Source organism: Theropithecus gelada, chromosome 4 (genome assembly GCF_003255815.1).
Source record: "Theropithecus gelada isolate Dixy chromosome 4, Tgel_1.0, whole genome shotgun sequence".
Classification (NCBI taxonomy): Eukaryota; Metazoa; Chordata; class Mammalia; order Primates; family Cercopithecidae; genus Theropithecus; species Theropithecus gelada.
This window is the reverse complement of record NC_037671.1, coordinates 41,236,311-41,248,440: the sequence shown is the minus strand read 5'-3', so window position 1 is coordinate 41,248,440 and position 12,130 is coordinate 41,236,311. Positions and strand designations below refer to the sequence as shown.

The following is a 12,130-nucleotide window of genomic DNA, read 5'->3' as shown; positions in this document are numbered from 1 at the left end:
AAAATAATGCATTTTAATATGGAAAAATATTCCTCATCAGTGATAAAATAAATGCAAACTCACTTCATCTGCTTTTACGGAAGCCACTGCCAACTCCTTCTCCTTGACTGCAAGATCCTGAGACAGTTTAGCAACAGATTCACTTGCCTCCATTAGTTTATCAAGACCTTTACAAATACACACATATATACTTTTGCTGAGTATAGGTATATGCCTTCATCAAATATTTATTTAATATTTACTATTTATAAGGCACTGTACATGTAATATAACAAACACAAAATTGTATTTGTAGACAAAAGCTTTAAAAATATACATATCTTAAGAGCAACAATATTGACCATATTTCTGAGTTTCAACAGGAAGGCAAAGAAAACAGCTCTGACCGAAGAATATCACATAGCTACATTTAAGGGAAGGTCACAATGTCCTATTGAATAAGATTAGTTTAGCCAAGATACTTATTTGACAAATTTATACTCTCTTTGGCTTTGTAAACAGTTTTTGCTATCATTTTTTGCCTTTGAATCATATTGCAGCTGAGGTGGCAAATGAGATAGAAAATATATTAACATTTTTGTGGTTCTCTTTGCTATAACTATGAAAATTTATGTAACAGACTTTGCAACTTTTAGCACTGTAGAGAAAAAGAACTGGTTAACTGAATGGCTTATATTCCAATGGGTTCTAGGTAGTGGGATGTTGGTAAATATTTAAATCTGGGTCACTGGGAGAAGGGGAAGCCCTCATTTTATATTGTCCAATTTCTGTAGTGTAAACACTCTCACCAAGGCTGATTTCAAGCTACCAAAAGATTCTCCGTACCACACTGTTATGTAATATTCCTACCACACAGACAGAAGTAAATAATCTCAAGAACATTAATATAAGAAAATAGAGTAGGCTGGGCATGGTAGCTCACCCCTGTAATCCCAGCACTTTGGGAGGCTGAGGCGGGTGGATCACCTGAGGTCAGTTCGAAACCAGCCTGGCCAACATGGCAAAACCCTGTCTCTATTAAAAATACAAAATAAGCTGGGTGTGGTGGTGCATGCCTGTAATCCCAGCTACTTGGGAGGCTGAAGCAGGAGAATCACTTGAACCTGGGAGGCAGAGGTTGCAGTGAACAGAGATCACGCCATTGCACTCCAGCCTGGGCAACAGAGCAAGACTGTCTCCAAGGAAAAAAAAAAAAGAGTAAAACTAAGAAGGGATGAGTTTGAGCATTTATTGCCTTTATTTTAAATCCAATTTGTTTAATCGTAAGTATACATGAGCTAATTTTTAATAAAAGTTCTTTTTAACAAGCAGATCACAAAATTCCTAAAAATTTAATATTGTGCTCTCAAAAGCCACTATGAGTTGGCTTCAGCACACTACTGATCTAAAGCATCATATAGGAAAGCTGCAAAAAGATGAATCATGAGAAAACCACAGAAGAAGTCTTTTCACAGTCTTCTCTCATCGCTGACTTCACAGACCTTGGCGCTCAGTTATGCTACGTGACCGAGTGGTTTTTGTTTTGTTTTTTTCTTGAGACAGGGTCCCACTCTGTCACCTAGGCTGGAGTGTAGTGGTGCAGTCTCAGCTCACTGCAGCCTTGACTTCCTGGGCTCAAGTGATCCTCCCACCTCAGCCTCCCAAGTAGCTGGGTGTACAGGCATGAGCCACCACGATGCCTGACTAATTTTTATATTTTTGTAGAGACAGGGTTTCACCATGTTGCCCAGGCTGCTCTAGAACTCCTGGGCTCAAGTGATCTGCTTGCCTATGGCCTCTCAAAGTGCTGGAATTAGAGGCGAGAGCCACCACACCCAGCCCCTCAAGTTTTATTTAGAACTTGAAAAATAAGAACTAAGGTGCTTTAGATTGTTTGGGCCACATGCTTTCTGGACATGTAATCTGTTCCAATGTTTACTTTTGCTAGTTATACTACATATACCAGACACTTGGAAAACTCTTGCTTAGGTACACAATCTCTTTTTGTTTTTATTTGTTTTTGTTTCTATTTTGCCTTTTTCTTTATTAGAAATGTAGGGAACATTAACATGGCAATGTTTATACAAATCAAGGCAAATCAAAGTGAAACCAAAAACTGAAATTGTTGTTCATTCCCAAACGCTGGCTTGTCCCCATCTGCCAGCAATGGCTCAGTGACTCAGCACAGGGGACCCAGAGTTGAAAGAGCCAGGAGAAATGGTTCTACAGAGAAAATGGGCCACTTCTGTTTAGACTTTCTTCTGTTCAGAGTTTCCTGACAGGCCAAAAAACCCTCAAGGGCATCCTTTAAAATTGTCTACTACTAACAAAGTGAGTATTTCATTTTCAAACAAAATGTCCACCAAACAAAATATTGAGATCCCTATCAAACAAACCCTATTCCATTCCATCCCATTCCATTCCATTCCCCTTACCAATATTCATACGTTCAGCTTGTTCATTAATGAATTTCACCTTTTCAGCATAAATGTTTTTATAACCATTTATAAATGAGAGGTACGATTTGGGAGTCACATGTGCTCTTCGGCGGTATCTGAAAGCAGAACGTTAAAAGGAACATTTCAATCACTGTGGGTACACCCATAAAATGACACCTTTCCCAAGGGAAATCAGTGTGATCCTGTAGAGTGATTCACTAGCAGGAAGACAGGATTTGAGCATGGTTTCCCAGAGGTGAAGTGGAAAGAGGACTAAATCTGTCTGATGTTTTGACCCTGAGAGGGTCTTTGACTTCACCCTTAACTCCAACTCTGTTTCCTCATCTGGAAAACTGAGAAAAGAACGTCTGCTCTACTTCTCCCAGAATTTTGTGAAGATCAAATCGCATATATGAACACCCTATGTGAAAGTTGGTGTCAACAGTGCAAAACTTTAAGGTTCTGGACAAACATTAGGGATAAGTGGTTGAAATGAATTTGTGGTGTGATCCATTTTCATTCAAGTGATATTTGCTACAGTCTCTTCACTGCTGGATCAGCTGGGTGGGTTTACAGAAGCAAAAACCAATGTCTCCCCAGTTCACTGGATTGGCCTTGAAATCAAGGCAACCGTACTTGATCCAAATGTCCACTTTATTGTGGGCTTTTTTATTGTGGGCTTTATTACAAAAGGTATAATTTTATACAGAAGAAGCTCAAGTGAAAAAAGAGCTCTTCATGTACTATAAAATTATTTAACCTTTTATATTAATTTAAACTTTTGTAGTTTTGAAGATTTTTAATGTTTTTAAGTTTTTTTTAAAGATCTCAGGCATATATGTGACTATCATTAAAGTGTTATAAAAATATTACATTCACAATAAAGTTCAACAACCTAAGAACATATAAAAAAATTGAAAAATATACCCAAATTTTCAAAGGAAAAAACCAGATTTTTGTAGCTGCGCAAAGGTAAAAGTTTATCTCCACAGGTGACATTAGCAGGAGGAGTTCAAATAGAAAGAAAATCTTCTTAACAGTAAGAATTAATACACACTGGCCGGGCGCGGTGGCTCAAGCCTGTAATCCCAGCACTTTGGGAGGCCGAGACGGGTGGATCACGAGGTCAGGAAATCGAGACCATCCTGGCTAACACGGTGAAACCCCATCTCTACTAAAAAATACAAAAAACCAGCAGGGAGAGGTGGCGGGCGCCTGTAGTCCCAGATACTCGGGAGGCTGAGGCAGGAGAATGGCGTAAACCCAGGAGCCGGAGCTTGCAGTGAGCTGAGATCTGGCCACTGCACTCCAGCCTGGGCGACAGAGCGAGACTTCGTCTCAAAAAAAAAAAAAAAAAAAGAAAGAAAAGAATTAATACACACTGATTCGCCAAGAGAATTTGGGAGATATTATCTGGAATTATTTAAAAGGGTGGTCTGGGAATGGTTTTAAGTAAAGAAAAAGGTATGGAATACACAAACTTTTGTGAAGCAGGAACCTCAAAGAACAGGAATTTCAAAGCAGGAATTTCAAAGAACGGGCATGGAACTTCTCACCAACCTGTTGATAGCAAAGTCAACAAACATGAGAAACACAGAGCGGTTATAAGTCAGCCAGAGAGAATCAATGAGAGTGTCACCCAAACTCTCTATGCAGAAAAACAGGCATAGCCTTTCTGGGGATCCATGCTGGCCCATTTGTCAGTCTTATACAGTGACTGTCATGCTTTGTGGGGAAAAAAGCTGTGTTTTTGCATAGTTGATACCAGCTTTCACATAATGAACATGTCATTGCTGCTTTTAGTGAGTGGTTTTCCCACAGTCAGTTAATATTTTGTTTCATAGTTATCTGGCATAGAAACATTGGTAAGACTGAGTAATGCAGACAGAAATTCTAAATACTCCCTCAGCATAAGGCAATAAAGAAACATTAGAAACCGTGTACTTCTTTAATCAAAATAAATCATGCATTTGAATAAGAAACTAATTTTAAACAGTGGTGATGAATTAGCTAAGTCATTTTCAAAACAAAATTAAGCAGATGAAATAAAGCAATTCATTAAGTATCTGTTACTTTGAGGTTTGGAGGATAAAAAGGTATTTAAGTGTGGACACTAGTCCGTTTTTAAATCTTGTTTACTTGCCATCTCTTCATACGTAATCACTAGAAAATCAAAGGAAGAAAGATCTAAAAATGCAGCCAGGACCTCATGCTCAATCAATAGGAAGAGTCTTCTGCTGGATGTTACAATGCATTCCTCTTGGGAGTACATGCTGTGGTTCCATAGCGATGCTGCTCATGTAATATCACTTACCTTTGGAAATAACTTTCACAGCTCTCTGAAACCATGTCATGAAACAGGCCCATTGTTTCTACAACTTGTCTTTTAATTTCACTAGAGCAGACAATATTATAGTCTGAAAGGAAGTAGGAGGCCACAGCAATCAGAGCCTCCCTCGGCCAGCGGCTGAACCAGTCCATAGTGCAACCTGATATCAAGCCAGGAAATTTCAAAGAACGGGCACGGAACTTCTCACCAACCTGTTGATAGCAAAGTCAACAAACATTAGAAACACGGAGGGGTTATGAGTCAGCCAGAGAGAGATTTCTGCAGTCGGATCCAACAGTGACGTCACAAATTTGAAAATGAATCTTCTTGGGCTGCAATCATATATAAATTGAATGTTCCGATGAAGGGAGGAAATACACGCTACGCTCTTCCCTGTCCTGGGACTACATCTACATTATTGCATTCAATTCTAGGAACTCTCTTTTAAGAGGAAACTGAACTCTTTGAGAGAGAGGGCCAGGACAGCAAAAGGCATGAACACTGGGACAAGTGATAACAGCTGCAGGAACAGATGTTTGGTCTAAAAAACAAACAACTTAGACAGCCTTGCAAAAACCTTCTCCAAACATCTGAAAAACTTTACATGGAAGAGGGATTGAGTTCATTGTATAGGGCAGAATTAGAATCAGAAAAGCACAGAGACAAAATTCTATTGATTATAAATAAGAGCCTTTTGGCAATTAGACTATCCAAGAATGAAGCAGGCTGCCTTATAAATGAGTGAGAGTCCCCAGAGCTGTCAATAGAACTTTAAGTGATACTAAAAATGCTTTATATATATGCTTTCCAGTGTGGTAGCTATTAGCCACACAGGACTACTAAGCACTAGGAATGGAGCAAAGCCAGGTGTGGTGGCTCATGCCTGTAATCCCAGCACTTTGGGAGGTCCAGGCGAGTGAATCCCTTGAGTTCAGGAGTTCCAGACCAGCCCAGGCAACATGGCAAAACCCCGTCTCTACAAAAAATACAAAAATTAACTGGGCATGATGGCACATGCTTGCAGTCCCAGCTACTTGGGAGTCTAAGGTGAGAGGATGGCTTGAGCCTGGGAGGTTGACACTGCAGTGAGCCATGATCATGCCACTGCACTTCAGCCTAGGCAGCAGAGCAAGACCCTGTATCAAAAATAAACCAAATAGTAAGTAGAAACGGGGCTAATTAATCAAAACTTAAGTAACCATATATGCCTAATGGCTACTATATTGGGTAGCACGATGAGATAGAGATCTTCAAACCTACATCAGGGACATTTTAGTAAACCTGATATGTCTACATGGGAGGTGGAGCTGGACAAGGTTACATCACCAAGTCCCTTACAATTCAAACAACCCATGTCTCTAGGTAATTAACGAAAATTGCAGGTTATGCAATATTTTTTAATAATATGAATATTTTAAATTATACTGGAAATGAGAATTTGGTCAATGGAGATTGTGTGGTACAAAAGTGTTAATTTTAATTCAGTGTAAAAATATTAATTTCTAAGATCATTAATCAGAGAAGGTAAACTAAGTATCTTTAAATAAGGAACTCTTTCTACGTAGACATAAATAAAAATAAAAACTCACTGGAGAAAAGCAGAGAACAACATGTAAGTTCTTCCTTGATCTTGAAATGAAGTATTCATACAAATTATCAAAGGTAGGAGGATGGCGGGGCAGTTCCCTCTTCATCACTGAAATCAGACCTTGGGTGATTTCATCCATCTCATCTCGTGCAAACAAATTGGAGATCTTTAAGGAATGGACAAGGAAGTGTTCTGTATTTTAAGAGTTCTCCACCAAAGTCCAGTCCCTTTTTAAATTTGCACGTCATCTTATTTCATATTTTCTTTCAGCATCTCCACTGTCAAATCTGATTTGCCAGAGATTATCAAGACTGCAACTTTTTATTGAGCAGCTCAATCAAGAACTAATTGTGTTTTCTTGTGCTCCAATAGCTATCACCAAAAAGCCATCTCCACCACCACTCAATCATCTCTTTAAGATGTCCAGGGGTGCCCTCTGTACTTTGACTCAGAGTCAGTCTAATCAACTCTGACTCCAAAATACTTAACTAATTTTTGCACCATTAAGCATCTGTATACCATGGTGCAGGGAAGAGTTAACACAGCAGGCTTAATCTTGAGAAGGGTGTGCTTGCAGAGTTGACCCTGGGCTGTTATCAGGGAACTTGGCTTTTGGAATGTCTCCTCCATTAGTAATTGATAAGGTTGTTTTGCAGTGCCAACTAGATTGTTTACAGAAACCTTGTGACATATAGTAAACATCTATCTGCTTTCCTTCTAGGAATCTGGAACTTTGGTAGTTGTAGCTAGGCAGGAAGTGACTAATGACCAACTCTTAAAAAAACCCACTGGACTCCGAATCTCAAGTGGGCTTCCTGAACGGAAACACAGTGCATATGTTACTGCCCTTCATACTGGATGGAGAGGACGTTCTGTATGGCCCCTTGGCAAAAGCATAGGAAGCTGGAACATCAATTCCATGTTCCTGGTACATCGATTACTCTACAAGATGAGTCTTCCTCTCTACTGATCTGGCTCTGCATCCTTACTGTGTTGCCGCAATAAATCTCCACCATGAATATAACTACAAGTTGAGCATCCCTTATTCAAAATGCTTGGGACCACAGTGTTTCAGATTTCAGATTTTTTTCAGATTTTGGAATGTTTGCATTTTACTTACTGGTTGAGCACCCCCAAATTCAAAAATCTGAAATCTAACATGCTCCAATAATGAGCATGTCCTTTGAGCATCACATCAGTGCTCAAAAAGTTTCAGATTTTGGAGCATTTTGGATTCCAGATTTTTGGATTTGAGATGCTTGACCTGTATATGCTGAGTCTGGTGAGTCTTTCTAACAAAGTACTAAAGATGTGAGGGCTCATGGAAGTGCTGATACAAGCGGTTTCGGAAGTGGTGGTGCAGACATCCATTTACAACTAACAGAACTCTTTCAACCATTCTACACTCCTCACTAGTATGTAGATAGACGGACAGATACTTTGCTTCTCCTAAAATAAATTATAAGACCAAAGTGAAGATTGAAGAGACAAGTAAGGAACCATGTTCAAAATTAAACAAAGCATCTGGAGATGGGCAGCATTCATTTCACAGGAACTTCAGAAAATCTACTAAATCTCATACATTAACCATGTCTACAATCAAAAATGTACTAAACAGCCTCACTTTCAAAAGGCTGCTGCTTTTACTATTCCAATATAATTTATATATTTACAACATGGGCTTTTTCACTAGTTTTGAAACTTACCTCCCCTGAAGATAGCAAGTTGTTAAGGTATTCTAGAAATGCCTCATCTTTTATTTCATTGTCAGTAAAGATGAAAGTGATGCCTTTTCCATCAGCACCAGCAATTTTGTACAAAGATTTTAAATCATCTGTTAGATTAGTCACATTGTAAGACCTAAGAAGAAAAGTGATAGAAATTTTTAGATTGAAAAATATATAGTCGGCTGGGTGCGGTGGCTCACACCCGTAATCCCAGCACTTTGGGAGGCCGAGGCGGAACATGGTGAAACCCCATCTCCACTAAAAAAATACAAAAAAATTAGCCAGGCGTGTGGTGTGTGCCTGTAATCCCAGCTACTTGGGAGGCTGAGGCAGGAGAATTGCCTGAACCCAGGAGGCAGAGGTTACAGTGAGCCGAGATCGCGCCACTGCACTCCAGCCTGGGCAACAGAGCAAGACTCTGTCTCAAAACAAACAAACAATCAAACAACAACAACAACAACAAAACCATAGTCATAATTTATCCCAAAACACAATAATAGCCCATGATTATTAGAGCATAATCTGTACCTGCTCCATAGATACTAGGTAATGGTGCCTGCTAGAAAATACAGAGATTAGAGCTAGAGAGTGATATATTACCATTCAAAACAAATAGGTTTTGTTTAAGTTGAGAACTGAGAATCAGGGAATTTACCAGAAGTGATTCATGAAGCGTAAGTGGGAATAGAGAAATGAACTTTTAGTCCCTGCAATCTGACTGTCCTCAGCAACAGATTTCGTCCAAGTAAATATATGTACAATATCTAAAACTCATCTGAAATTTGGATGAGTTTGGTTTGGTGAAAAAGTCACAGTAAGTTATGAATAAAATTAATGATAAATTGTATATAGTGGTAATTTGCACAGCTCATTAAGTGGCTAGGTACAAAGAAAACCCACAGAAAAAGATGCATTATGCAATATGGGATAAATAATAGAAATGTTAGATGGTTACAGATTATGGAATGAAAAGATCTTGGTCTTTATTTTTTGGTTTACTCTGTTTCTGGTTAAATGTATGTGCTACCAGAGGTGACGAGATGTGTAAAAAGAAAGCAGACATTATCTGAAATGTTGTATGTAAATCCTCATGGGTAAGCTAATGACAAGGACTAAAAGGTAATCCTCACTGGAAAGAGGTGTTACAATGCAAGTAATAGGGAGTAGGCCATGGGTTTCACAGAAAGGCTATGAGCACTGGAACCAGAAAGATCTAGTGGCCTGATGCTGTCAGAGTAATCCTCTCACTGACTGGCCAGTCTCTGAACTGATCAGTCAAAAGATGTCAATTTGGCTGATTTTTTAAAGAATTTGACTGTTATGTATTGCTTTTGCAATACATAGAGACAGTCACAACACACTCCTTGTCCAGATCCTGACCTCTCTTGTTTCTTTCTTTCAAGTTTTCCAAAAGTGTTCTCTGTGCTGCTTCTCTTCCTAATGCAATGTGGCTTGTGCGCCCATCCACTCCACTGAAAGTTTTATCATGTTGACTATCAGCTGCCACTTTTCATGCCTTAACATTTTCAGATTTTTTTTTTTTTTTTTTTTTGAGACGGAGTTTCACTCTTCTTGCCCAGGCTGGAGTGCAATGGCGTGATCTTGGCTCACTGCAATCTCCACCTCCAGGGTACAAGCAATTCTCCTGCCTCGGTCTCTTGAGTAGCTAGGATTACAGGTGCCTGCCACCATGCCCAGCTAATTTTTTTGGTATTTTTAGTAGAGATGGGGTTTCACCATGTTGGCCAGCTAGTCTCGAGCTCCTCACCTCAGGTGATCCGCCTGCCTTGGCCTCCAAAAGTGTTGGGATTACAGACGTGAGCCAGGGCACCCAGCCAGCATTTGCAGATTAATTATCTACCTGCTTAGTTTCTGAAAACCACTCTGGATTTCCTCCTCTCTGTCTTGCCTCTTCTTCTCACTCTCAATTGCAAGCTCCCTTTCTCTATGTTGGGAGACCCTGGAGTTCTTTCCACAGCCATCTTTTCTTTCCATGATGCACCCTATTCATACTCCCCATGACCATAAAAGGGTTCCCTCTACTGAGATGTCTATATTCCTATTGCAAGAACCAGAATCCTCTCCTGAACTCCACATCCATGAGTCTTATTATCTATGGAAACGGTTCTGCAACACCTCAGACTCAAATGTACTGAACTAAATTGTCACTTTACCCTTCAAAGCTGGTCATTTTTTATTTATTCAACACATCCTTTTACAGAATTGGTTAAAACTAAGCATTTAATAATGAAAATAAAAAAGACAAATATTACAGTGGTCCATTCTCAGGGAGCTTACAGCTTAGTGAAGGAGATAGAAATGTATGGGAACAAGCACTTTTTTTTTAATGCAGTGTGGTAAGTACAGTCATGCATTGCTTAACAATGGGGATACATTCTGCTAAATGCATCCTTAAAAAATATTGTCACTGTGGGCGGGCGTGGTGGCTCACGCCTGTAATCCCAGCACTTTGGGAGGCTGAGGCGGGTGGATCACAAGGTCAGGAGTTCAAGACCAGCCTGGCCAGTCTGGTGAAACCCTGTCTCTACCAAAAATACAAAAATTAGCCAGGCGTGGTGGTCGGCACCGGTAATCCCAGCTACTCGGGAGGCTGAGGCAGATAACTGCTTGAACCTGGGAGGTGGAGACTGCAGTGAGCAGAGATCGCACCACTGCACTCCAGCCTGTGTGACAGAGTGAGACTCCTTCTCAAAAAACAAACAAACCAACAAAAAGAAAACATTGTAATTGTGGGAACATAATACAGTTTGGATGTTTGTCCCCTCCAAATCTCGTGTTGAAATGTAACCCCCAATGTTGGAGGTGGGGCTTGGTAGAAGGTGTTTGGGTCATGGAGGCAGATCCCTCATGAGTGGCTTAGCACCATCCCCTTGGTAATGAGTGAGTTCTAACTCTGAGTTCATATAAGATCTGGTTGTTTAAAGGAGTCTGGGACCTGCCCCGACTCTCTCACTCCAGCTATCATGATACGACCACCTGCTGCCCTTTTGCCTCCCGCCATGATTGGAAGCTTCCTGAGACCCTCACCAGAAGCAGGTGCCAGCACCACACTTCCTGTACAGCCTGCAGAACCTTGAACCAAAACAAACCTGTTTTTAAATAAATTACACAGTCTCAGGTATTCATAACAATGCAAAAACTGACTGATACAGAACAGCACAGAGTATACCTACATACACCTAGGCTATAAGAATGGCCTATTGCTCCTAAGCTACAAACCTGAACAACACGTTATTGCACTGAATACTGTAGACAATTCTAATGCAATGGTCCATATTTGTGTATCTATCTAAACATAGAAAAGGTACAGTAAGAATACAGTATAAAAGATTTTTAAAATACTATTCCTGTATAGGGTAGCTCCATTACAATCTCATGTGATCACCATCATATACATTGTCTGCTGTTGGCCAAAATGTCCTTATGGGGCACACAACTGTACCACTAGAGAACTCAAGAGTGTCATGCTGGCCTTCCTGTTCTTTCCTCCTCTTCCTGCATATTGGGTCAGTTACTAAGTCCTATTAATCCTGCATACTTTAAACTGTCCCTGCTGAGTCTTCCTCTCTATTCCCACTTTATCTGCTGTTATAAAATGTATCCAGAATTTGTTGTAATCAAATGTGGTAAGACACGAAGACACAGGAACGACTGTCATGAAGGAAGATGTTTATACTCAAGGAACCCTAGAAACAGGAGGGGGCTTGACATGCTAGGTAGGGTGACATGGGGAAACACCAGAGTCAATCAGGAGGCACAAGGAGTGATGGGAAATCACAGGCAAGAGGCTTTATTGTGGTTTCCATAAGAAAGGCAAGGCAGGCAAGCAGAATTAGGATCGGCTAGTTTGAATAATTTCAGCAGCCTCTGGGGCATAGGAGCGCTCCCTTGCTGACTGGTATGTTGCCCTGGGGTGATTAGGGCAGAGGAATATCCTAATCCACCGTGAGATGCCACTACACACCCACCAGATAGAGGTGGTGGTTGGGAGTAAGGACTCTGGATTGGTTGGTTTGCATATGAAAGGTACTCTTCTGGAGGAGCTGTT

At 40.3% G+C, this 12,130-nt stretch overlaps 1 protein-coding gene across 2 annotated transcripts in view; it reads right to left on the bottom strand.

The window, feature by feature from the left end:
* DNAH8 (dynein axonemal heavy chain 8) overlaps positions 1-12,130 on the bottom strand; it is a 322,639-nt gene that overhangs the window by 123,430 nt on the left and 187,079 nt on the right. For both annotated transcript variants that reach the window (XM_025382614.1, XM_025382615.1), the window contains 5 exons: positions 8,041-8,194; positions 6,336-6,500; positions 4,732-4,958; positions 2,415-2,533; positions 64-167 (listed from right to left, as the gene is read on the bottom strand). In XM_025382614.1, coding sequence (XP_025238399.1) covers positions 64-167; positions 2,415-2,533; positions 4,732-4,958; positions 6,336-6,500; positions 8,041-8,194 — 769 coding nt within the window. The remainder of the gene's footprint in view (positions 1-63; positions 168-2,414; positions 2,534-4,731; positions 4,959-6,335; positions 6,501-8,040; positions 8,195-12,130) is intronic.